Genomic DNA, 26,440 nt, shown 5'->3' with positions numbered 1-26,440 from the left:
AAGGCCTCTACAAAACAGGAGAGGGTCCTTCAGTCCTACAATATCTCTCCAATGGGCCTGGCCCAGTGCCTGAATATTGTCCCTCTGGGCTAAGCAATGCCCTCTCTAAGGGACACTTTTTAAACGTGACTCTTCCTGGAAGCCAGTGAGGAAGAGAAGGGGACTCTCAGTTGGGAGAGGGGCTGGCCTGGAGTGGAGGACATGAGACCAGTGTTACTTTACTGTGTGGCAGAGCCCCCACCCTCCTCTCCCTGAGGGGGAAACCCCAGGGCAGGGAGCCCTCAGGCCCAGGCTGGGAGCATCTGAGCCTTCCCTGGGATCCCATCTCCACCCTGTCCCCTCAAATCAGGGACACTACCTGTTTCGATGTCATCTATGGACCCCAATCCATTGGAAGTTCCCTGTGGGAAGAAAGACACAGAGGGTCAGGCAGACATGGGCTGGGAAGGCCATGGTACCTCCTCCACGGTACCCCACCTCAGTGACCATTGTTGGTAGTTTTTAAGTTTACTTATTTTTGAGACAGAGAAAGAGAGAGAGAGAGAGCGAGCACGAGTGGGGGAGGGGCAGAGAGAGAGGGAGACACAGAATCCGCAGCAGGCTCTAGGCTCTGAGCCGTCAGCACAGAGCCCGACACGGGACTCAAACTCAAGAATTGTGAGATCATGACCTCAGCCGAAGTTGGGCACTTAACCGACTGAGCCACCCAGGCGCCCTGGTATTTTTTTTTTTTTTAAGTAGGCTTCACACCCAGTGCAGAACCCAACGTGGGGCTTGAACTCACAGCCCTGAGATCGAGACTTGAGCTGAGATCAAGAGTTGGATGCTCAACCGACTGAGCCACCCAGTTGCCCTATTGCTGGAATTAAGCTCGGGTCTGGACAGGCAAGAGTCAGGAGGCAGGAGTCACACAAGTCTCACATCTGCCCTTTGCTGGAGGAGAGCCCCGGGCGGGGAGAGATATAACCTCTGAGCCTCGGTTTCCTTACCCGTCACAGCATAGGGTCCATACCCCGGGCCGGGTGGCTAGGATTTTACTGAGCCCTCCTACACCTGTGCCCTGCGTGGACAGTTTGCAGCTCTATGGCAAAAGTGCCACCCCTCGAATCACCAGTGTCACTCCCCCAATTACAGCCCCAGGCCGAATGAGCCCTGGTGAGATTCCACTGCCACTGGTGGACCTGCTGTTGGAGGGAAAGCTGGGCCTGAGCTTGCTCTGTGGCCTTACCAAGTTCCTCAGCCTCTCTAGGCCTGTTCCTTTTTCTGTGGAGTAAGGATAATACAGTCGCCCACCTTCTAGGACAGTTAGAAGTTTGAAATCACTTGACATTTGCATAGAACTCAGAACAGTGCCTGACACACAGGAAGTGCTCTCTGTGTCTGTCAGGAGGCTGGCCTGGGGGGCCTGGGTGTTTTCGCTCACCAGCCTCCACATTCTGTCCCCACAGACTTGCCTGCCGCATCGTCCCTGCCTGGCGTCCCCCTCTGGCTGCGGCCCGAGTCGTTTCTCGAGCCTGGCACATCCTCCCCTTCCCCAGCGGGGCCCCTGGGCGACCCCACGTTCTCTGTGCACCCACCGAGGGAAGCAGGGGGACCAGAGCCTCACTGCTAGCCACGTGGCCCCGTGGATCTACAGTGGCACCAACAGCAACAAGACTTACCCAGGACCCTGCCTCACGCCAGGCCAGGCCCGCACTTTACAGCCAGACAAGCACAGCCCTAGGTCCAGGTGCCCTGAGAGGTGTTCTCCCCCCACACAGAGGAGACATTGGGCCAGGGACGCGGCCACTCCGGGGCCAGAGAGGGGCTGTCTGACCCCAGCCCGGGCACCTGCACAGAATACCTCCTTCTTGTGCCCTGGAGCCCGGCCCTGCACGGAGAAGTTGTGCCGTTCAACGTCCGGGGCGGGGCGGGCGTTGGCTGCACAAACCAGAGCTGCCGTGCTGGGTCACAGCTGCTACTCCCACGGGAAGCATATGAAACCCGTGAGGTGGGGACAGAGGTGCCAGAGGAACGTCTCTAGGGACGGCCGGGCGTCTCCCTGCTCGGTGCTGTCCACGGCTCGCCGGGGCCCCCGCCAGCCACCCAGCTCCAGCCCATCATCTCTCCCTGCCCCTTCCTGCTAGGGACACTCAGGTAGCAACGAGTATGGAGCGCCTCCGCCCCGGCGAGCCTTGTGCCCGTGGCTGTCACAAAATGGCAGGCCCTAGCAGCTCTCCGGGAGGTGGAGTGGCCACCTCAGATAAGGGTGCGCTCAAGACCTGTAGCGCCCGGCTTCTTCCGAACCAGAACTAGTCTTGTGGCCTGGGATACGCGTTTCTCTCTCCTGCCACTAGGACTGTGCTCGAGCTGTGTCTCTGTCTTTGAGTTTGGCTCCCTCCTCCCCAACCAAGGCTGCCTCGGGTTCTAATCTGTTCTAGAACTCACGGCCTCCCTTGTGTCTCGCCCCTCACGCTGCCGACGGGAGCGCTGGCACGGACCCCGTGCCTGCCCGTGTCACCTCCAGGTCGTAAGAAGCTCCCGGTGGCTGCAGCTCGTGAGTCCCCACTGCCGGTCACACACGTGGAATGACTGACCGGCTGAATGACTGGGACTCCTGTGCTGGGGACCCCTGCCAGGATCCCCGCAGCCAGGCTCACACACGGTGTGTGTGTCAAGCTTCCGGGTCAGGGGATCTGGCTGGAACGCTCCCCCCTCACTACTCTGCGGAGCCTTAGGCCACTGTGTGTGTACGTATGCATGGAAGTATGTGGCTGTGTGTGCGTGGTATGTGGACACAGAAGCGTGTGGATGTGACTGGGCGTATGCACGTGCGTGTGTGCATGTGGACACGCGCAGCACCACGTGGCCCACAGAGGCAGGATCTGTGGAGTCCACTCTGCTTGGGCTCCTCACAGACCCCGACCCCCATGGCCAGCCCTGGCCCCTATGCATGTGGTGGGGGCCCCAGCACGGTTGCGGGGATGGTTTGGCAGGGGCTGGGGTGCCCAATGCCATGAGTGGCACCCTCTGTGGTCCCCTGGCTGCAGACTCAGTGGGCACTGAGGACGGGCCCTTGTGGAGCCGGGCATCCCTGACCTGACTCCGAAGTGGCGCCAGGCAGAGGCACTGAACAGAGGAAGCCATGGTCCTGCTCTCAGATGAGCTTGTCAAGGAGCCGAGGACACACACACACACACACACACACACACACACACCATCTGGCGCGTGAGGAGGAGGTGAGGAAGGAGAGGGATGGCAGATCTAGACTGCAGGGGGCCCTGAACGCCAAGCAAGAGTATCCGGTTTTTACTTCTAAACAGATGCTTTAATTAATAACCACCGAGGGTCTCCATGCTGGGGAGAGACTCATGAGGCCTGGCTGTCAGAGTTCACCCTGGGGGACAAGAAGGGGAGGCTAGCCCAACCTGGAAGACTAGGATGTGGCCTTAACCAGGGCAGTCACCGTGGGAAGAGAAGGAAGGAGCAGGGGTACCCCATCACGTACCTAGCCAGGATCACCCCAGAGTAGTCCTTTAAGGTACAACATGTCACTATCAGCAGAAAACAGAAGGGAGCCTCCATTGCTTGAGCTCTAGGAATGGGGCAGGAGCTGTTGATACCCAGAAACTCTGAATCGGATTTGCCTGGGGGCTCCTGGGTGCCTCAATTGCCTAAGTGGCTGACTCCTGGTTTCAGCTCAGGTCACGATCTCTTCATAGTTTGAGAATCTGAATCCACATCGGGCTCTACACTGATCAGCGCAGAGCCTGTTTGGGATTCTCTCTCTGCCCCTCCCCTATTTGTATAGAAGGAAGGAAGGAAGGAAGGAAGGAAGGAAGGAAGGAAGGAAGGGAGGGAGGGAGGAAGGAAGGGAGGAAGGAAGGGAGGAAGGAAGGAAGCTAGCTTTAAAAAAAAAAAGAAAAAGAAAAAAAAAGATCTGCCTGAATAACTCCCTGCCTCCCTAAACCCTCTAGAAAGAGGAACGAGGAGCCCTGCACAGTCCCCTCTAGCCAATATGGCCTCCTGGCTGTTCTCCCCACACACTGGGCACACTCCTGCCTCAGGACCTTTGCACTAGCCATTCCGTCTGCCTGGTCCCCCAGACCTCCTCAAGGCACATCCCTCACCTTCAGGTTTTTGCTCCAGTGTCTCCTCACTGAGGTCTTCCCTGCTCACTGTTTAAAACTGCAACCCCTCCCAATTGCCCCAGCATTCCCCAGCCCCCTTCTCCACTGCACTTATCACTTTTTATTTGTTGTCTCCTCTAGTTAGACTGTAAGTTCTACAAGGGTGGGGCTCCTTGACTATTTCTTTCTCAGCTGTATCTCCAGTGCCTCAGTCAATTCTATGCTGGGCACATAGGAGCCCTCGATAAATCCCTTCTGAATCAGGAGCACCCGAGTGGCTCCCTTAGTTAAGCATCCAACTTTGGTTTTGGCTCAGGTCATGATTTCCCTGTTTGTGGGATCTGTTTGTATCAACAGAGCAGAGCCTGCTTGGGATTCTCTCTCTCCCTCCCTCTCTCTCTGCCCCTCCTTGCTCTCTCTCTCAAAATAAAGAAATAAACTTAAAAAAAAAAAAAAAAGGAAAGGAAAGGAAGCAAAGTATCATTTACAAAAAAAAAAAAAAAAAAACCTTCTGAATCAATGAACTGAATCAATACTCTTCCCCTCCAATACCTTCCCAACACTCCTGTGACAAAGACTCACCTCACCAGGGGGTAGGTGGTCTGACTTCTATCTAATGTTCCAGCCTCACTAGTGCCCTGCCTCCCTTCCTCTGGGTTCCTCCCATACTCTGAGCTCGTCCAAGCCTCGGGGCCTTTGCATATACCGCCCCATCTGAAATGTTGTTTTACCAGCACCCCATGCGCTGCCTACTCCGCAAACTTCCGGTCTCATTTTAAAGGTCACTGATGCCCAGTCTAAACCAGGCCTCCCTATTCCAATGGCCCATGGCTCCCCACGCGTTGTCTTTACAGCTTTCATGATGGTTTGTAACCAGAAATAATCAGGCTAGTGTCCATTCACCCTGGACTGTGAGCTCTTTGACAGCAGGAACCACGATTGTTTTCTTTTCCATGTACCTAGTCCAGGCTCAGTGGACTCAGACAAGTCACCCAACTTCTTGGTTTCTCCTTGGTAACAGGGGTAGGCAGTACCTCCCTCAAGCAGTGTGAAATTATTTGCAATTGTTCAGTCAGTCAGTCAGTGCTATAGTCTGAAAGTTTGTGATATGTTCAACGAATGTCAAGTTCATATGCTGAAATCCTACGCCCCAAAGTGATAGTATTGGGAAGTGTGGTCTTTGGGAAGTGATTAGCTTGAGGGTGAAGCCCTCATGGATGGCATTAGTGCCCTTATAAAAGAGACACCAGAAATCTCCCTTGCCCCTTCTGCCATGTGAGGTTCCAGCTAGAAGGTGCCATCTGTGAACCAGGAAGTGGGTCCTCACCAGAAACTGAATTTGCCAGCACCTTGATCTTGGACTCCCCAGTCTCCAAAACTGTGAGAAATGAATTACTGTTGTTTATAAGCCACGTAGTTCACGGCAATTTGTTAGAGCTAAATGCTATAGCTTTTTTTTGAGCATCCAGCATGTGCCAGGCCCAATAATATCTGGTTACAATCCACAAGGACGGCTGTACGGGCAGATCCACACTGGTCTCCCTCAGCACCCAGGAGTCCCAAGGGCAAGGATGTGCCTAACTCAGCTATGTTCCAGCTCCCAGCCCAGGGCCAAGAAGGGGTTCCCTGGGAGTTTGCTGAATGAGTGAATGAAAACCCTTAACGCTAAGAAGGCAGGCGGGCCTGCTGCTGCTTTGCTGTGGGATGTTGGCCAAGTCCCTTCCTCACTCTGTGCCTCAGTCTCCCCTTACGTACAAGAAGACAGGACACCAGCCTCCACCAGCACTCTTAGAGCCCGTCCCTGGTCTTCCAAAAGGTGTCGAAGTCTACCTCAGCATGTGTGGTGAGCAGTGGGAGAGTCCAGTGTGCGTGCTGGGCCCTGGCACCGCCCCGAGGGTGAGCCGGGTCTGTTGGTGGTGGCACAAGGGTCTTGGCCCCGAGGAGTGGGGACGTCCCAAACCCAGGGTAATGCTGTAGTCTCAGCAATTATTGCTCCTCAGCTCCCTCGGTGCCACACTCCTCCGGGTATACTCCCCTGTTCTGGGCAAGGGACAACACCCCCGTTTCACAGCTTTAAAAACTGAGGCTCAGAAGTGAAGGTTCTGCTCAAGTGAAGGGGTCTCAGGTGTGAGCTCTGACCCCCACTTCTGTGCATCTCCCTGGCAGTTGCTTAGGCAGGGGCATCGGGAAGGGTCTCAGTGGGGGGTGTATACTTGAGCTGGGCCTTGAAAATGAAAAGGCAGAGAAAGCAGGGTATGGAGGAGGGGAGACATTTGAGACCCAGAGGCCTAGATGCAGAATGGCCAGTGAGGAGGAAAACAGCAAAAGAAGGGTGGGGGTGAGACTTCCCTGCCCATAGTGGCCGCGGCCTGTCCCCACACTTTGCCCCTGTGGTCACAGGAGGCCCCTCGTAAGAGGTGGAGGTGCTGTGCGTCCCAGAGGTGTTATTAGTCTGGTCCAGGCCCAGGCTATCAGCCAGGTGCATGGCTCACATCAGTGGGAGCCGGGACAGATTGAACCCAGCCCTTCAGTCTAATGGCCCAGGATCCACTGCTGGGGGCGTGATACCCCAGAGAGTGAATCCAAAGCTCTCATGAGGGATGAACCAAGATAGGTTGATACTGGGGGCAGGGAGGGAGGCCTGGGGTCCCAGCCCCCATCCTACCTGATCCGCCAGGCCAGCTGCAGTGCCATTACTGAGCAGAGAAAATGTTTCCAATTCCTGCAGGGAATAGAGAGGTGGGAAGAGATGAAGGTTCGGGAAAGATGCTCAGGGTCCCATCAATTAGGGCAGCTGAGGGGCCCCAACACACGCAGCTGGCATCCATAGTGCCCTAAGGCTCCCCGCCCCAAGGCCTGTCAGAAGTTACCTGTTCTCTCTCTGGAGCAGATTTGGACGTTTTCTTCCCGTAACTGTGACCTGGCAGAGGACGGACCTCCACATACATGTTCCTACTGTGTGCCAGGTGCCACATCAAACATTCTTTGATTTTGATGATCCGCCCAGGAACCCCCTGAGATGGGCATAATCATCCCCATGTTCCAGATGTAAAAACCACAGGGGGGAAAGAACTAACTTGCTCAAGGTCACAGCAGACTCTAGAGCCGTACCCTCTCCTACATGCAGCTTCCTGGCATACAATAGGTGCCAAGTGAATAAGTGTGGATCTAAACGAGCCAAATAGATATCTGCACTATACAGAGGTTATGTGAGAACATGAGGCGGAAAAGACACCGGTGTCATCTCAGGCCATCTCGGGGGTGCTTAAGTCGGCCAGGGCAGGGGAAGGAGGAGGTGTTAGCAGCTGGTGTCTAAGGTGAATTGGAAGCTTTGACTGTTCTCTCCTTTTTCCAAAAGGTTCTGGAAGTCAGTCCAGGGCTTTCGGCCAACAGAGAGGGAAGATCACCTGTTATCATTCCTCTCTGTCCTGGCCTGGCCCTGGCCACCCTCCCCCACTCCTCCCCAAAGGTGCCTGGGCTCCCTTCAGACCTCCCCATCTCCACCCCCGTGGACTCCCAGCACCCAGAGCCCACCTACCTGGGGCCTCTTATACGCTTTCCGAACTCGAAGCCCAAGCTTCTGAGCCAGCTCCTGACCAAGCTGAGTTACGCTCTCATCCTGCAACAGGAAGACACAGGGTGGAGGGGGTTAGTCTGCCCTAGCTCATGCAGCTGTGCTCCAGAGACCTTGAACAGCACTGCAGGGAAGGGGTGGGGGGGTCTGCTGTTACCCCAAGTTCTACAGATGGAACCAGCCGAGCGCCCCACCCCATGTTACTGACAAGGAGGCGAGGCCCTAAGAGGGGTCACTGGCTGCCCAGGTCACACGACTAGCATGTGGTGGGGCCGAACCAGAACCCACGCTTCCCTTTTTCCCTTTCACTGTGGGGAGGGGAAAGGAATAATTTTTGCTTTGGATTTTAAAATTATCTTTTTATTTCTAGGGGCACCTAGGTGGCTCAGCCGGTTAAGCATCCGACTTCAGCTCAGATCAGGATCTCACGGGGTCATGAGTTTGAGCCCTGCGTCGGGCTCTGCACTGACAGTGCTAGGCTGGCTTGGGATTCTCCCTCTTCTCTCTCTCTCTCTCTCTCTGTCCCTCCTCACTTGCACTCCCTCTCTCTCTCTCTCAAAAGAAATAAACTTTAAAAAATTTTTTGAGAAAGAGGCAAAATTAAATTATCTTTCTATTTCTAAAATTCAGCAAGGCGTAGTGTCACTCTACTGTAGACGGTTGAGATGTTGCAGGGAGAGCAAGAGCTCCCCTGGATCACCCCCTTCCCCATCCTCACACTAGGCTCCTCCCCGGAAGGAACATGCCTTGTGGTCTGACGTGCTGCCCTGCAGCTCTTTTCCAGGAAAGTGCATAACGTGCCTACAAATAAAGGATATATCTTTATCCTTTATATAGGATGCTATAAAGGATGCTCAGGACGCTATAAAGGATATAAAGGATGCTCAGTTTTGTTTTGTGAGGATTTTTTTTCTTTTTTTTAACATAAGTGAGATCACATTACACCTATCGCTCTACGACTTACAACTTGCTGCTTTCACCACACGATGTCCCCGAACTCTTTGCAAGGAAGGACATGTGGGTCGTGCCCGGGCCCACGGGAGCGAGAATGCGGGAAGTTTGGAACACAGCCAGCCGGCCCACAGTTAGCGCTCGATAACAGCACCCAGCATCCCTTCCTCCCTCCAAGGCTGTGTTACTGTACATGCATTAAGTGCCAGGCAAGGGCTAGGACCAGAGACGCCACTAGCAGAGGGCAGGTGGGGCCCAGGCCTCGAGGAGGCTCCAGTCTAGTGGGAGAGACTAACCAGTAAAAAAGAAACCGTGACTGTGGTCGAGGCAGCAAAGGGGCAACAGGGATGTTGTAATACCCCGTGCATTTGTCCACCTCCCTACCTGACGAGCTCCTGGAACCCAGGGCCAGAGTCTGAGTCATCTCCGGTCCCCAGTACCCAGCACGGAGCAGGGCTCAGCCAGTATTTGCCAACAAAGACTGGAGCACGGGGGGATCCCCCAACTCAGAGTCAGAGGCCCTAACTGGGCCCCGGAGTCCTCACCTGTACAGTGAGGTAAGCACCACCCTGCCTGCCAAGGAATGGCAGACATGAGACTTGGATGTGGACCTGCTGGGGACACTAGGAAACGCTGTAGGACCAGGGACTATTGCCATAAGAAAGGTTCTCAATTGTGAACTAAGCTGAATCGGAGAAGCATGAATAATAAACAAAAGGACAGTAACAGCGAATGTTTTCTGAACCTACTGTATGATTTTCAGATTCCATCCTCATAGCTCTATGATGCCTGGTATATTACCACCCCCGTTTGACAGGGGCGCAAACCGAGGCTCAGAGAGACTAAGCTGTGGGTCCAAAGTCACACAGCTAGTAGGTGGCTAACCCAAGATTAGGATTCAAACCCAGGCCAGCCCTCTGACACCAACATCCTTGACCACTATGCACATGGCCTCCCACTCTCTGTTCTGACCACCAGATCCTTCCTGCTTCTTCTGGTCCCACTCAAGCCCACCTTCCTCCAGGGAGCCCTCCAAGATCCTGATCACTCCTGGGCAGAATTGAGCCTTTTCTGAGCCCTTTGTGTCTCAGAAAACTCATTGTTTCAGGGATAAAATAGGAGGGGTGCTTCATAGACAAGGAGCTGATGTGCAGACGGGGGAAGTGTTTTGTCCAAGGTCATGCTGGGGGTCAGTGGTGGAGTCAGACCTAAACCCCAGGGATGTTTCCACGTCTCCCAGCAGACTGTGGGTCCCTGAAGGGCACAGATCTGGGTAGTTCGTGGGTGCTTAGTAAATACTTAAGTACTTAAGAAGTGGGTGAATAAAGGAGGAGGGGGCATGCGCCCAGCTGTGTGTGGGCCAGGGCAAGCAAGGCTCACTACTGGTCAATTCCCTGCCTCTCTCCCACCTAGTGACAGCTTGGACATCAGGACCCCCACACATGTGACACCCCTTTGTGTCCTTATTGCAACCCTAGAGGTTAAGAGTGCCAACTCTAGGGGCTCCTGGGTGGCTCAGTCAGTTAAGCGTCTGACTTCGGCTCAGGTCATGATCTTGCGGTTCGTGGGTTTCAGCCCACGTTGGGCTCTGTGCTGACAGCTCAGAGCCTGGAACCTGCTTTGGATTCTGTGTCTCCCTCTCTCTCTGCCCCTCCCCTGCTTATGCTCTCTCTCTCTCAAAAATAAACATTAAAAAAAATTAAAAAAAAAAAAAAAAGGAATGCCAACTCTAGAATCAGACTGCCTGGGTTCAAGTGTAAGCTCTGCAGCCCACAGCTGTGATTCCCAGGTAAGTTCCTCCGTCTAACTCAAAGGGCTGATGCAAGGATTAAGTGAGTTAATACACACTGTGTACTTTCAGCAGTGCCTGAAACACAACCAGAGCTCAGTGTAAATATCAGTATCTGCCGGTCCACGGCACAGGGGGGGACACAGGCTCAGCAGAGCCCAGCCCTGCACCAGGACTCAGGGCACTCACGTGGGGCCGCGCGAGGGAGCACCGGCTGCTGCATTCATATGCCTCCTTGTGACGTCCCAGCTCGCTGAGGGCACGTGCCTTGCGGAACAGCGCCCGGATGTTCTCGCCGTCCAGGCCCAGCGCTTTCTCACTGTCCTCCAGTGCCTTCTCATACAGGCCCTGCGGAGAGGAGTGGGAGGCCACACAGTCAGCTCTGGTTACCTCCCTCCCACCCCTTTCCCTGCAGAGAGGGGGGAGGCTAGAGGATCGGGGAGGGGGCTCCAGAGCTCCAGGAAACACCTCTGACATTCATACTCTGGTCAAGGGCAACTGTACGTCCAGCTCAGGGGGCTGCAACGGGCACTGGCAGGCCACTGGAGGTTGGGGGATGGCCTTCAAATTCTGTAGCAATGAGCCTGGCCATTCAGACACACCTACTTCCATATCTGCCTTCAGCTGAGAACTTCACGGCCCAAGAGTAATCAAGGTACCTCTGAGAGGAAGTGAAATCAAGAAGGCAGCTCAGGGTACAGAACACGGTGTGAACAGGTACCTGGCATCTTATCCAGAACAGTCCACTCTGGATTGCAGAGGTGTTAGGGGGTCCTCTAAGAGCTCACGGCAGAGCATCCCTAAGGATCTGGTGAGTGACTGAGTCAGTGAGCAACCAGGACAGGGAAGAGGAGGAGGCCAGAGCTTTCGGGAGGATGGGGGGAGATGGGAGGGAGCCCAGGAGGAAGGAGCAGGAGTGGCCAGGGGTTTGCAGAAAGAGGCAGTGCACGATGAGGGTAGCGGTTTTCAGCCCTGACTCCCGACAGACTCCTATCCGTGCCCAGGCCAGCCCGATGAGCGTCTAACAGTCTAACATCCAACTTAATTCATCGGGGGTGGGGCTCAGGCATCCGTATCCTTACAAACCACTTTTTGTACCATGTATTAGCACTTTAAGGGCTCTCCAGGTGAGTCTGTGGTGCAGCTGGGGCTGAGAGCCACGGAAGCAGGCGGTGACACCCCCACAGGAGGGGGTGGAGGAGCGGGGCCTGCAGAGGCTCACTGGGGTGCGGGCCCAGCTTGGCTGGGCATCTGCGGGAAACGGCGGGCAGGGTGAAGAGGGGAGGGGGGTGCCGGCTCACCATGGTGAAGTAGCAGGCGGCCCTGTTGACATGCAGCTTGCACAGCAGCTCCTGGGGTAGGGCCACCTGGTCGGAGGCAGCGTAGTCGGCCACGTTCAGCCCCTCCATGTACTGTACCAAGGCCTGCTTGTAGTCCTTCTCCCGGAACAGGTCATTGCCCTCAGCAAACAGGTTCTGCACCAGCTTGAGCAGAAAGGCCTAGCAGGGAGTGGGGTGCAGAGGGGGCTCAGGGGTCTGCATGCGGCCCCAGCCCTGGCACCCGGCCTCTACACCGTCCTTCTCCTGGGCACCCCTGCCCTTTGCCTTCCCCCGGCCCCGCCGCCGCCGCTGCTCACCTCATATTCTTCTTGCTTTAGGGGTAGTGTCGACCTAGCAGGAAAAGGAGAGAGACACAGAGTCTGGGTGAGCCCGGGGTCTCAGCCTCATGGAGGCCCCAGGAGCCAGAGCCAAAGGCCACAGATCATTCCAGGAGTGGGCTCCTCTACCTCAGACCTCAGATGTCACCTGGTGGATTGGGGTAAGGGAACAGCAGCCTTTTCTCCCCAGACCAACACATGCTGGTCTTCCGTTTCTGCTGGAAGGGAGGGAGGAAGGCCTTGTGTTTGCCCCAGGCTTTCCGGGTGCAGATGCTGAGAAGGCCAGCCAGCTGGCCTCTTCCTGAGAAACCAGTTCTCTGTGAATGACCGTGCCCCCGACACGCTAAACTTGTAAATGCAGGCCCCAGGCAGCAGGAAAGGTCCACCTCAGGTCCCCCCAGTCGGACAGCTTCTGCCCTTCTCCCATCCCAGCCCCCCAAACACACATGACCTTGGCCAACGCCAGGTCAGAGCCTGACTCCTCATTCCAGCCCAGCAGACGGGGCTGTGGGCACCCTCTCCTCCCCTGTGGCCCACAAAATGCCAGCTCAGTATAGAAGAAAGCATCAGTCCAGGAGAACAGAGCCACATCTGTCAGGCTAAACGGCTAAGCTAGAAGAGCACCTGGGGTTTGTCTCCTGGTCCTTCATGTCACAGAGGTGAAAACAGACACTCAGAGTGGACAGTGACTCAGCCAAGGTCACACAGCAGGTCGGCATCAGAGCCGGGACTAAAGCACAGGGCTGGGGCTCTTTCCTTTGCCCAGAGCTGCTGCTGGCACCTGGGCAAGAGAGAGCAGCCTGAGCCAGTCAGCCAAAGGGGTGAGAGAAGACACCGAGGTCCCTCCCCTGTGTGTGTGAGGGAGGTGGTGTCCCTGATTGTGACAATGGGGCTCCCATCCTGCCCTCCTTGCTTCCCCACCGTCAGGGACCAGGGCCCATCTCTGTTCCCCGTACTGCCCAGGCAGGCCCCACGGCTACCCTCCTGCCTGGCTTCCCACCTCCAGCCTCTCCCCTCCAGCCCCAGGTCCCGGGTCAGTAGGGCACACTCTGACCTGAAGGTCACCTCATCCACACAAGCCAGTGCCACCCCACCCATGCAAGCTGCTTCACAGCTCCTACAGTGCTCCGTGCCCAGAGGTGCCTAATAAATGCTAAGCACACAAAATCTACATGTGATAAAAGTTAATTTTAAAACCAGCAGGTCCTACTGTGTTACCCTGTAAAGCAAACTCTTAGGAGACTAACATAGGGGTTCCCGGGAGGCTGTCCTATTGCTGAACCTTCTTGGAGCTCCTCTCTGGAAAGGGGAAGGCGGACACAGAGCGACCTACCATTTACCTCCAGCACAATGCCTCTGTGAGGGAAGGGGCCTTGTCTCATTTCGCAGGTATGGACTTCACCCAGGGAGGTGGGGGGGGGGGGGCACTCAGAAGGCAGGGCTCAAAGGTCCAGCTCCAGAGAAATCAGTGACTTAAGTTAAAGACAGAGTTCTTACAAAACACTGTATCTGCAAGACTGGCCTCTGAATAAAATTTGAACACTCCCCCCAAATCAAAGCCCTCCCTAGGGGCGCCTGGGTGGCTCAGTTCGTTAAGCAACAGACTCTTAATCTCGGGTCAGACCATGATCTCCCGATCTGTGAGTTTGAGCCCCGCATCGGGCTCTGCACTGACAGTGAGGAGCCTGCTTGGGATTCCCTCTGCCTCCCTCTCTCTCTCTCCCCCTCCCCCGCTTGCACTTTCTTTCACTCTCACAATAAATAAATAAACTTAAAAAAAAAAAATCCCTCCCCCAAATGAAGACTGGCCTAGAGAAGAGGGAAAGGTGGGCCACAGCCCTCGCAGTGGCCTGAGCAAGACAAAGTGACCGTGTTGCAAGCTGAGGAAGGACAGCATGTGAATGTCAACACAAGCACCATCAGAGCGATGGGAACACCGTGTGTGTGACAAGGGACCCAGTCTGTGGTGAAGAGGCAGGTGGTGTTTTAGAGGTCTGTGTGAGAGAACAAAATTGGGGAGTTTATAGACATAAATCCTAGTTTTGTGGGGATTCCTATTTAAGAAAAGAAACACAAGGGGCATCAGGGCGGCTCAGTCGGTTGATCACCCAACTTTTTTTTTTTTTAACTTTATTTATTTTGAGAGAAAGAGAGAGCGAGCGTGTGCACACACGCGAGTGAGTGAGCGGCGGGGGGGGGGGGGGGGCAGAGAGAGAGAAGAAGAGAGAGAATCCCAAGCAGGCTCTGCCGTGGAGCCCCACGCGCCCTCAAATTCACGAACTGCGAAGTCATGACCTGAGCGGAAATCTGGATCGGACACTTAACCGACTGAGCCACCCAAGCGCCCCAATCATCCAACTTTTTAAAAAAATATTTTCTTCTTTTTTTAAAATGTTCGTTTATTTTTGAGAGAAAGTACAAGCGGGGGGAAGGGGCAGAGAGAGAGGGAGACAGAGGACTGGAAGTGGGTTCTGCGCTGACAACAGTGATCCCGACACAGGGCTTCAACTCACAAACCATGAGATCATGACCCAAGCCAAAGTCGGGGGTTCAATCAACTGAGCCAACCAGGTGCCCGTATCCGACTTTTGATATCGGTCCAACTTTTTTTTTTTTTTTTCTGGTCCAATTTTTGATATCCGTTCAGGTTGTGATCTCTCAGTGCTGGGATCGAGCCCCATGGTGGGCTCTTTGCTGAGCAAGGAGCCTGCTTGGGATTCTCTGTCTCCCTCTCTCTCTGCCCCTCCCCTGCTCTCTCTCTCTCTCAAAGTAAATAATTAAACATTAAAAAAAAGAGAGAGAAGAGAAAAAGAACACAAAATTAGAAACTAAGAATTGCTAAGGGAGCCTTCCAGGGCTTTGGAAAGGACCCACACAAATCAGGGGCCCTGCAGCTTACACTTCATTAGTGTCGTGATAAATACGCCTCTGGAGATCTATTTAAGAGGTAAAAAAAATTTACTGAAAATATTTTGTGTGTAAAGAAAAAAATTAAAAACCAACTTGGCATGTGTTTGAGGGACAAATAATGGAAAGAAATGTGGGTTTGGGGTCAGCTAGACCTGGGTTAGAATCCTATCACTGGGGGCGCCTGGATGGCTCAGTCGGTTAAGTGTCTAACTCTTGATTTCAGCTCAGGTCATGATCTCACAGTTCGTGAGTTTGAGTCTCACCTTAGGCTCTGCACTGACAGTGCTAAACCTGCTTGGGATTCTCCGTCTCTCTCTCTGCCTCTCCCCTGCTTGTGCTCTCTCTCAAAATAAATAAACATTAAAAAAAAAAAAAAAGAATCCTATTACTTAATAGCTGTGTGACCATAAACGGGTTTCTTAACGTCTCTGAGCAAAATGGAGAAAAGACCACCTACTTCACTGGGCTGTTGTGAGGATTAAGAAGATGTTGGACATGAAGGGCCCAGCACAGAGCCTGAGAGGTGTGCTTAATAAGTGGAAACTGATTTATTGATTGATTATAAGCTGTGCACAGGCAAGCGGGAGAATTAACAGGGAGCGTGCCAGCGTGTAAGGAGGGCGAAGGTACAGTGGTATGCTGAGCGGGACTGAAGGGTGGCCAGGGTCAGGGAGTGTGTGTGCATGGGGGTGGTTTCACAGATCGCCCCCCCCCGGCCGCCCAGCCCCTGCCATGCCAGCCCCTTCCTAGCACAACCCACCTCCTCACTCCCCAGCACACAAGGGAGCCTGAGCAGCAAAGGATGAGCGAGAAGAAAAGGGAGAGCTGGAGAGAGCCCGGGCATGGCCGTCCCTGGCCCCCCGCCCGCCCAGCCAGCCCCACACTCACTGAATGAACTGCAGCCCCTTCTCGATGTCCGCCTTCCGTCTCTGCCTCTCCATCAGTCTCTGGGGGAGAGAACAGTCCATCAGTTAGTCAGCAGGGGCTGGTGGCTGGTCGCAGTCCCCATCCCACTGTGCACTCCCTCTCATTCCTGCACTCATCCCATTTCACAGGTGACGCTGAGGGGCAGTGACCTATAGAGACCGTCTGAACCAGACCACGCAGCTCCTGCCCTGCACGCCCAGGCCCCGCTGGACTCTGGTTCTGTGCTGTTCCTTTGATGGGCAGGGAGCTGCATGGAGGCCTCCTGCCCTTTCTCACACATGGCTTGGGCTGCAGTGCTGCACCAGACACCCTCAAGTCCCAGGAGAACACCTTGTTTGAACAGCAAACTCAGTCCAGGGAGAAGAGACAGGGAAAATGCAAAACGATGCCAGTGACTATAGCTACAATGCAGCACCACACACTTTGTATAAGGGTTTCTTTGAATCATTCAACAGTGCCACGAGGCAGGTGTCATTTTGCCTCCATTTTATCAAGGAGAAAACAAGTTCAGGGAGCCCCAGTCTTGAGCCCGTTCATAGCTGAGGCAGGATTTGAACCCAGGCCATCCTCTTTTACCACCAGCAGCCCCTCTGCACTTTGAACCAGCCTGGCCTGGAGCAGGCCAGGTGGCATGGTGTGTGCCCTGTCTTGGCAAGGGAGGGAATCGCCCATGTTCTGGATGAGGAAGACAGAGGCTCTGCAAGGCTGAGGACAGGCCTGAAGTTGCACAGCAATTGAATGGCACTGAGCACGCGCAGGGGGCCTGCTCCAGAGAGGCAGCGAGTGGAAACTGCTTAAGGAGAAGGGAGGCTCGGCAGTAGAGCTAGAGGTTTGGTCTTTAGGGCAAAGCCCCCGGGGGCTGGGAGCTCCCCGCCAGACCCTGAGGGCCCAGCTGGCTTCCGTGGCACTATGTATGGGCTAGAAGATCAGTTGGGATCAGCTGGTCCCACCCAGTGGCAGCCCAGAGTGGGGTGGGCCTCCTCCTGAGTCAGAACCTGAGCCTGGGGCTCCATCACCCCACGGGAAAGGGGCTGGAAGCTGCCTGGTCTCAAGCCAGCATTTTCCGTCCAGGCCACTCACGGGCCTCTTCCACGCTCTGCCCCACAGTGTGGCCCTCACTCTCCCCGCATCGAGTGGTTACAGAGAGAGGATGGTGGGCAGCCGGGAAGGTGGGCCTGCATCAGCAGAAGGCTGGTACGAAGGCATGAGCAGGGGCACCAAGGTGTAAAAAGGCGTAAAAACATGGCACAAAAACAGACACTCAGATCAACGGAACAGAATAGAGAACCCAGAAATGGACCCACAAACGTATGGCCAGCTAATCTTTGACAAAGCAGGAAAGAATATCCAATGGAATAAAGACAGTCTCTTCAGCAAGTGGTGCTGGGAAAACTGGACAGCGACATGCAGAAGAATGAACCTGGGCCACTTTCTTACACCATCCACAAAAAGAAACTCAAAATGGGTAAGACAGGAAGCCATCAAAATCCTCGAGGAGAAAGCAGGCAAAAACCTCTTTGACCTCAGCCACAGCAACTTCTTACTCAACATGTGTCCAGAGGCAAGGGAAACAAAAGCAGAAATGAACTATTGGGACCTCATCAAAAGAAAAAGCTTCTGCACAGGGAAGGAAACAATCATCAAAACTAAAAGGCAACCGACGGAATGGGAGAAGATTTGCAAATGACACGTCAGATAAAGGGTTAGTATCCAAAATCTACAAAGAGCTTATCAAACTCAACACCCAAAAAACAAATAATCCAGTGAAGAAATGGGCAAAAGACATGAATAGACACTTCTCCAAAGAAGACATCCAGATGGCCAACTGGCACATGAAAAAATGCTCCACATCACTCATCATCAGGGAAATACAAATCAAAACCACCGTGAGATACCACCTCACACCTGTCAGAATGGCTAACATCAACAACTCAGGCAACAACAGATGTTGGGGAGGATGCGGAGAAAGAGGATCCTTTTTGCATTGTTTGTGGGAATGCAAGCTGGTGCAGCCACTCTCGAAAACAGTACGGAGGTTCCTCAAAAATCTAAAAATAGACCTACCCTACAACCCAGCAATTGCACTACTAGGTATTTATCCAAGGGATATGGGGTGCTGTTTCGAAGGGACACATGCACCTCCACGTTTATAGCATGCGCTGTCGACAATAGCCAAAATATGGAAAGAGCCCAATGTCCCTTGGTGGATGAATGGATAAAGAAGATGTGGTATATCTATACAATGGAGTATTACTCAGCAATCAAAAGGAATGAAATTTTGCCATTTGCAACTATGTGGATGGAACTGGAGGGTATTATGCTGGGTGAAATTAGAGGAAGACAAATATCATATGACTTCACTCATGAGGACTTTAAGATACAAAACAGATGAACATAAGGGAAGGGAAGCAAAAATAATATAAAAACGGGGAGGGGGACAAAATGTAAGAGACTTAAATATAGAGAACAAACACGGGGTTAAGGGAGGGATTGTGGGAAGGGAGATGGGCTAAATGGGTAAGGGGCATTAAAGAATCCACTTCTGAGGGGCGCCTGGGTGGCGCAGTCGGTTAAGCGTCCGACTTCAGCCAGGTCACGATCTCGCGGTCCGTGAGTTCGAGCCCCGCATCAGGCTCTGGGCTGATGGCTCGGAGCCTGGAGCCTGTTTCCGATTCTGTGTCTCCCTCTCTCTCTGCCCCTCCCCCGTTCATGCTCTGTCTCTCTCTGTCCCAAAAATAAATAAAAAAACGTTGAAGAAAAAAAAAAAATTTTTAAGAATCCACTTCTGAAATCATTGTTTCAGGAGTGAAATCTACTCCTGAAACCATATGCTAACTAACTTGGGTGTAAATTAAAAAAAAAATAAATAATTTTTTAAAAAAGATCATTAAAAAAAAAAAAAAACAGGTATAAAAACACCCAGATACTTTGGGGAGGGAGCAAGTGTGTTAATACCTTCTAAAACTTCCTTACCTTGTTCTTTATTTCCATCCGGTCAACCACATCCTCACAATCCTGTCCAGTAAGAGGGGCAGGTGTCACTAACCCATTTTACAGATGAGGACAGGGAGGCACAAAGAATGAAATTTCTTTGCCAAGGCCACTCAACCAATGAGCAGGCAAACAGCTCTATTAGACCAAACGCCACATCCTTGGCCACGCCCACAGCTGTGAGACACGGTGTGGCCAGGGCAGGCCATCTCACTTCTCTGTGCCTCACTTTCCTCCTCATGTAACTTGTCAGCTGATAAGCCCTGCCTGGCAGGGTGGCTGTGAGGCTCTAAGAGTGTGAGATCGGGAATCTCGGTTCCCTGGATCTCGCTCCTCCCATGTGTCCTTCCCAGGGAGGGGCGAAGCCACACGAGTCTTCAGACTCCGCATCAGATCCTCACACTGGGCAGGGCCAGGGCCCATGTGCCCACTAGACATCTGCTTGCCCTGCCAGGGCCATGAGTCAGGGCTCTGGACTCAGACAGATGGGAGTGTGAATGCCAGCATTTACACCTGCTGTGTGACTTTGGGCCACGGTCTCCTAATGGGGAGAATGGGGCTGAAGGCAGCTCCTGCACCACTGGCTGTCAGGAGGGCTCAGGAGACAGCACGTGCAGAGCGTTTGGAGCAGGTCAAGTCCAACAACCACAGGGCACCTGGGTGGATCAGTCGGTTAAGCAACCAACTCTTGATTTCGGTTCAGGTCAAGATCTCAGGGTTCGCGGGATTGAGCCCCTCATCGGGCTCTGCGCTGACAGTGCAGAGCCTGCCTGGGAGTCTCTCTCTCCCTCTCTCTCTGCCCCTCCCCTGCTCGTGCTCTCTCTCTCTCAAAAGTAAACATAAAAAAAAATAATGGATGAATGAATGAATAAATAAATAAATAAAGTCCAACAACCTTGGGGATATGTGTTATCCAACCTTGTTCCTCCCTCCTGCAAAAAAACTTCAGGTGTTTCCTGGGATGACCCTGTTCTGCAGGAGGCAGGCAGTGATGGGTCTGGACCACCTCGCCTTGCCAAGCACACCTCTTGGTCGGTCTTTCTGTCCGCAGCTTCCCTGTCTAGGAAACCAGTGCTCATCGTGCCCACACTCAAGCTCCCCTCCAGGCCTCCAGCCAGAACGGTCTGTGGTGGTCGTCCTGTCCCCCAACTTTTGCCATTGCACTTCTTTCCACCTGGGCAGCCATCCTGTGAAGGAAATCCCATTCCTCCTTCAAAGCCTAGCTCCTCCATGGAGTCTCTCTCCTTCCCTTTTTTTTTAATTTATTTTTTTCATGAGAGAGAGAGAGAGAGAGAGAGAGAGAGAGAGAGAGAAGGAAGGAGGAAGGGGCAGAAAGAGAGGGAGACACAGACTCTGAAGCAGGCTCCAGGCGCTGAGCTGTCAGCACAGAGCCCAACGCGGGGTGTGAACCCACTAACTGCGAGATCATGACCTGAACCGAAGTCGGATGCTTAACCGACTGAGTCACCCAGGCGCCCCTCTCTCCCTCCCTTTGATGGGACCATCATATACCCATTTGTCCTGTTTCCTGGGAGCCTGGGGAACCACAGATGGGTGAGACCAGTCCTGGCCCTGGAAGAGAGGTTCACCTGGTGGGAGAAGCAAGGGTGCACCCGTCACCACACAGTGTGGCCCAGCGTGGGCAGCAGACCTGTGGCAGGGGAGCAGACCCCCATGGGCCTAGACAACCAGCACTACAGGGCTTGGTCACGGCCATGACCACCAAGCCCTGTCACTTTGCCCTAGGTCAGAATCCAGCCCCCATCCCTCCCTACCACCTGGGCTGTTTCCTGCCCCCAGCCAAGGGGACCGGCTGCCTCATTGCCCCCCCCCCCACCTCCTTGAGGCCATCACGGCGGGGGGGGGGGGGTGCTTTCAGGCCCACAAATCCGACCCTGCCCTCCCCTACCTAGAGTGTCTGATGACTCTCTTCAATTCCGAGTCTCTTTCACGGACTCTCTCCCACTGGTCACATTTCCCCACACCCCCACACCAGCTCACACCAGGTGGGAGCGGCTGCCCCCCTGCCCTCCCCCAGCCCTGTTCAGCCTGTAGTTCTCTCAGAAAACTGCAGCAGTCAGAGGGGAGTTGCTGTCCAGTCTCCTCCCAGCCCTGGAGTCTGAGCAGACCTACCAGAAACAAGCACTGCCCAGATCCATCCCAAGTGAGAATTCCTAAGTCTGCATCCAATGCCAAGGAAAAAAATACTCCCTGCCCCAGGTGGTTATGAAGGAGGTTCCGCACACAGCCTCGGGCGGATCCTCCTCTCTGACCACCAAAAACCCAGAGCAGCAGCACTGCTGTGTGCCCGCACCACGGAGAAGGGTTCAAATCCCAGAGCAGGCTACTCTACCTCCCTGATTAGCAGCTTCCCGGTTTGTACAACGAGGGTTACAAACAGCACCTCCTGGTGGGCTGAATACAGAGGAGGGTCCTCATTTCAGAGCCTGGCACATAGCAGACACTTTACAAGTGGTAGCTTGTAGGTCAGGATTTCTATGGGGGGCATTCAACATTTGCTACAGGCCCATTTTATAAGGTGAGGCCAGCGTGGCCACCTGCACCCAGGTCTTATAACCTAATTAGAGACATGGCAAGAACATCCCACCAACCCCACCCCAAACCAGACTTCTGTGGTAAACGCAGGCTGGGATGAGGCACAAAAAAGTTGAAACATTTGGGAAACAAAGGGGGCGACATTTGAACTGGGCTTTGAAGGGTGAATAGGAGTTGGCTCATTGGTGTCAGGGAAGGGAAGGCCTTCTGTCAGGCTGCATCCAATACTTCATGAAATTCCTGACATCTCTCACATTTTATCTGATCTTGACTGATGACCCTCGGGGCTCAGCCGATCTGGGACCCACATTTGAGAGATGGAGAAAGTGAGGCTCGGAGAGGTCACAAGGCCTGCAGCCAGCCAGTGGGGGCCAGGCCTGGAAATGCTGACTTTAGGTCAGGAAAGAGGCTGCTGCTCTCCCTCCTCGAGGGTACAGTAGAGGTAGAACCACTTGGGAACCTTCCTAGGCACCTCAGCCCGTGTTTGGTGTTGAATACTCATGGCCCAGGAAAGGCAGAGGTCTCTGGGGCAATTTGGGGGAAGACTTCTGTGTGAAAATATTATGCTTCTTCCAATGTCCTGTTCTAGGATCTATTATCGACCACTCTAGGGTCATTCAGTTGAGAGTATAGACCCTAGGCCAGGGCTGGCAAACCGATTTTATTTCATAAGCAATGTTGCCAGGCTGGTAGAGGCTGGTAGGGCTGTCCCAAGGGGCTGGGCCCTTGCAGTGCTTAAAAAAAGTGCCACCAGGGGCGCCTGGGTGGCTCAGTCGGTTGGGCGTCCGACTTCAGCTCAGGTCACGATCTCGCGGTCCGTGAGTTCGAGCCCCGCGTCGGGCTCTGGGCTGATGGCTCAGAGCCTGGAGCCTGTTTCCGATTCTGTGTCTCCCTCTCTTTCTGCCCCTCCCCCGTTCATGCTCTGTCTCTCTCTGTCCCAAAAATAAATAAACGTTAAAAAAGTGCCACCATACGCAAGATCAGCCAGAAACCAGGTATGCTTGGGGGAGATGCATATGGCTTGGGCCTTCAGACACCCCCTCTCCAGTGAGAGTATAACCACTGCTAAAATTCAGAGTAATACAAACTAACACCAAGCTGGAGGCCCAGGTCTTCCTGGGGCCCAGGATGAGGAGGGAATCCCCCTCCTTCGGGAAGATTTTCTGACTCCCCCGACACATTGATGAGTTAGTATCCTCTGAGAGAGCCCCGGAGAGTGAGGGTACAGTTCAGTCTAACCAACATTTATGCCCTCCCTACTTGGTGCTAGGCGTGGGGGCAGGGGAGACACAAAATGAATTGGTGGCTGAGGCCCAGTCCCGCCCACCAGGACCTCCTGGTCCAGTGCGGGGGGGCAGGGGGAAAGACAGGTGGGCCGTCAGCTGTGATGCAGGCTGGCTGTGGGTGCAAAGGGCCTGGGACCTGAGAGGAAGGAGCGGTGGGTCCACTGGGGGAACCGGGGAAGGCTCTGCAGGAGGTGGTTCCTGAGCTGGACGTGAAGGAGAATGACAAGTTTCTTGAGAAGACTGGGAGAGAATGGACATTCCTTACAGGACACCTGTCCAGAAACACACACTGAGACTGGCTCGAGCCTCCCCCCACCCCCAACAAGTCCCTGTGGCACCCCTCAATCTGCACAGACACGAGGATGGGGAAGCCCAGGCCCCAACCCGCCTCGAGGCTGCCAACAGGGGTCAGCCAGCAGGCCTGGCCCACAACTAGGAGAAAGCCGGAAGGTCAGGTGGCAGGAAGGGAAGGAAACCCACGTCTCCCGGGTGCCTACCATGTACCAGATACGGGGTTCACCTCTCCCTGATTGAAGGACCTTCTGCTGGTCGCTCTCGTGGGCCCTGCTAACGAGGAGGGGGACAGACCACCCCAAGAGCTGCGTGGTCGGGTACTACGTCTGGGTTTGCCCGGTCGTGCGCCTCTCAGAAAGTAAGCTAAAGAGCACCTGCTAAGTGCCAGACACCCAGATGGAAGGGGCAAGTAAAGTATGAAGCATACCACCTGGAAAGGAAAACCACAGCAGCTGCCAGGCAGCGGCCCTGTGCGAGCAGGGGGAAGTGGGCAGAGCAACAATCAGGACCTCAGTCCGCCATTAAATGTGAGTGGCTCCTCCATTGTGCCAAGCTCTGCTCTGGAGGCAGGGGACTCAGCCATGACAGAAACGAAACCCCTGCCCCTCACAGTTTAGTGGGGAAACCAGGCTGCAGGGCCACAGCCACAACATGAAGAAAAAGGAGCTTCACTGGAGGCAGCCAGCCAGCCACCTGTGCGATGAGCCCTTAAGGGATTCCTAAAATGTTCTAGGCCCTGGGGATTTAGCAATTAACAACAGTGACAAAGTCCTCTTTTAGAGTATATGTGCAGGTGGAGGAGAGATAGGAGAAATAAGTGTATAACGTCACACAGGAAGGATACACATAGGAAAGGAAAAAAATAAGGTGATAGAGTGACAGGGTGCCATAATTATACAGCAGACTCAGGGAAGTTTGAACTTTGAAATTTGAACAGAGATCAAAATGATGGAAGGGAGCAAGCCACATGGGGAAACGTGTTCAAGCAGAAAGAATGGTGAGTGCAAAGGTCCTGAGGTAGAGACTGATCAGTGTATTTGAGGAAGAGCAAGGAGGCCAGTGTGGATGGAGCAGAGTGGGCAGTGGGAAGAGTGGTGTATGGGAAGGTCTGTGACATTACCAGGGAAGACCATATGTGAGGTCTCCATCAGCAGAGCAAGGGCCGTGGCTTCACCCTAAAGTAAGATGAGAAGTCACAGGTTTTGAACAAAAAAGCAGCTCTGTGTCTGGCTTTACCGTACCTGAAAATGAGACATCGTTAAATAAATGTGATTTTTTTTGTTTGTTTGTTTGTTTTGTTTTTTAAGTTTTACTACAACCCCATCAGGGAGGGAAAAAGTGTTCCAAGAAGCCAGGAAAGTTGCTCAAGGCCACACAGTGACCCTACAGCCTGGGTTCAAAGGGCCTGGAGAGATGGGCATTGGACAGCCTTGTTAAAGTGCCAAGTAAGCAAAAGCCCCCCAAGTCCCAGCAAACACCTGAGTCCCCACGCCCCTCCCTCCTTCCCAATGTCTTTCCTCTGGGAGAACCTTTGTATGGGTGGTTGCTATGAACTGAATGTTTGTGGCCCCGCCAAATACGTACGTTGAAACCCTATCCCCAGTAGGACTGGATTGGAGATGGGGCCTCTAAGAAATAATTCAAGTTAAGTGAGGTCATTAGGGTAGAGCTCTGAGCCAGTACTTTATTCCCACAGCCTGAGTAGGTGAGTACAAATGTTGGTACCAAGAGGTGGGGGTGCTGCTGTAACAAATACCTAAACATATGGAGGAGGTTCAGGGAGCTTTGAGGTGCAGCTAGAAAAACCCCCGACTGCCACGAAGGGATGGCCGGTAGAAATAAGGGTGTTAAAGGCAATTCTGGTGAGGCCTCGGATGGAAATGAAGAATAAGTTCTTGGAAACTCAGGGAAAGGTGATCCTTGTCCCAAAGTGGCAAAGAACTTGGCTAAATTGTGTTCTAGTGGAGAGCCTGGCTGGCTCAGCAGGATGAGCACACGATCCTTGATCTCAGGGTTGTGAGTTTGAGCCCCATGTTGGGTGCAGAGATTATAAATAAATAAACTTAGATAGATAGATAGATAGATAGATAGACAGATAGATAAATTGTGTTCCAGTTTCTTCTGAGAGGTAGAATCTGCAAGCAATGAAAATGGATATTTAGCAGAAGAGACTTCTATGCAAAGTATGGAAGGTGTGGCATGGGTCCTCCCTACTGCTTATAGTAAAATTTGAGAGATGAGAGATGAATTGAAGAATTCAATTTGTTAAACAAAAGGAACCAGAATTCGAAGAGCTGGAAAATTCTCAGCCTATACATACCGCAAAAAAAAAAAAAAAAAAAAAAAAAGGAACACGTGTTCTGAAGAGAACAGTAAGGATGTGGCTGAACAGCCACTTGATGAGGTGAGTATGGGTGTGAACCACAGACTTAATCAGCTAGCGGCAGAAGTCAGAAATAGAGATGGGGTTATGTCAACAGAAACTCTGCCCGTTAGAACCAAAGGGGTCAGAGAAAAGTGGACAGCAGAATGCAGGAAGGCTGCTGGACTTCTTGAATTCTACAGGACCGGACCATAGAGCTACCTGGATGCAAACACACTCTATCCTTCAAAAAAAAGGAAGTCTGACCCTGATCCACAGATCATCAGAGCTGCCTGGGTGGGGCCACCAATTCGTTTTTTAGAGCTGCAGGGGGTGACCCACTGCAAGAGCCGTCGGGGGGGGGGGGGGGGGGGGGGGCTGGTGCTGTGCCCCAGTGAGCCAGCAAGAAGGCACAGCAAGCCAAAGAGGACTCTCAAGCCTTCAAAGCAAATGGAATTTGCCCCCACCAGGTTTTAGACTTGCTTGGAGCACCTCACCTCTTTCTTCTTTGCAACCGATTCCGTTTGGAATGGGAATGTCTTTCCTACGCCTGTCCCACCATTGTTTTTTGGGAGCACATAACCTGCCTGGTTTCACAGGATCACAGCCAGGGAGGAATTTACTCTGGATGAATCTACCTCCAGTCTCACTCAGACCTGATTTAGATATTTAGATGAGACTTGGGACTTAGAGTGGATGCCGGAATGAGTTAAGACTTTGGGGGCTGTTGGGACAGAATGAATGCATTTTGCACATGATAAGAACATGAATTGGGAGGAGGGTAAGGGGCAGAATTTATATACTGAATGCTTGTATCCCCCCAAAATTACATGTTGAAGCCCTAATCCCCAATATGACTGTTTGGAAATAGGGCCTCCACAGAGGTCATAAGGTGGGGGCCCTGGCCTGACAGGGTTAGTGTTTTTATTAGAAGAGACACTAAAGAGCACTCCCTCTCTCTCCCTGTCCACACCCAGAGGAAAAGCTAGATAAGGCCACAATGAGAAGGCAGACATATGCAAGCCAGGAAGAGG

General features: G+C 53.3%; 1 protein-coding gene across 6 annotated transcripts in view; it reads right to left on the bottom strand.

Annotated features, from left to right (window-relative positions):
• Nucleotides 1-26,440, bottom strand: part of ZC3H7B (zinc finger CCCH-type containing 7B) — a 62,007-nt gene that overhangs the window by 19,665 nt on the left and 15,902 nt on the right. For 3 of the 6 annotated variants that reach the window (XM_042947937.1, XM_042947935.1, XM_042947936.1), the window contains exons 2-8: nucleotides 15,879-15,937; nucleotides 12,060-12,093; nucleotides 11,725-11,922; nucleotides 10,613-10,771; nucleotides 7,648-7,728; nucleotides 6,775-6,831; nucleotides 359-401 (exon numbers count right to left, since the gene is read on the bottom strand). In XM_042947937.1, the coding sequence (XP_042803871.1) occupies nucleotides 359-401; nucleotides 6,775-6,831; nucleotides 7,648-7,728; nucleotides 10,613-10,771; nucleotides 11,725-11,922; nucleotides 12,060-12,093; nucleotides 15,879-15,931 (625 nt within the window). In that variant the 5' untranslated portion in view covers nucleotides 15,932-15,937. Of the gene's footprint in view, nucleotides 1-358; nucleotides 402-6,774; nucleotides 6,832-7,647; nucleotides 7,729-10,612; nucleotides 10,772-11,724; nucleotides 11,923-12,059; nucleotides 12,094-15,878; nucleotides 15,938-19,803; nucleotides 19,910-19,933; nucleotides 20,129-26,440 lie in introns of those variants that run through there. The other 3 variants (XM_042947934.1, XM_042947940.1, XM_042947939.1) reach the window with 3 other exon arrangements.

Source organism: Panthera leo, chromosome B4 (genome assembly GCF_018350215.1).
Source record: "Panthera leo isolate Ple1 chromosome B4, P.leo_Ple1_pat1.1, whole genome shotgun sequence".
Classification (NCBI taxonomy): domain Eukaryota; kingdom Metazoa; phylum Chordata; class Mammalia; order Carnivora; family Felidae; genus Panthera; species Panthera leo.
This window is presented reverse-complemented; position numbering and strand designations above follow the sequence as displayed.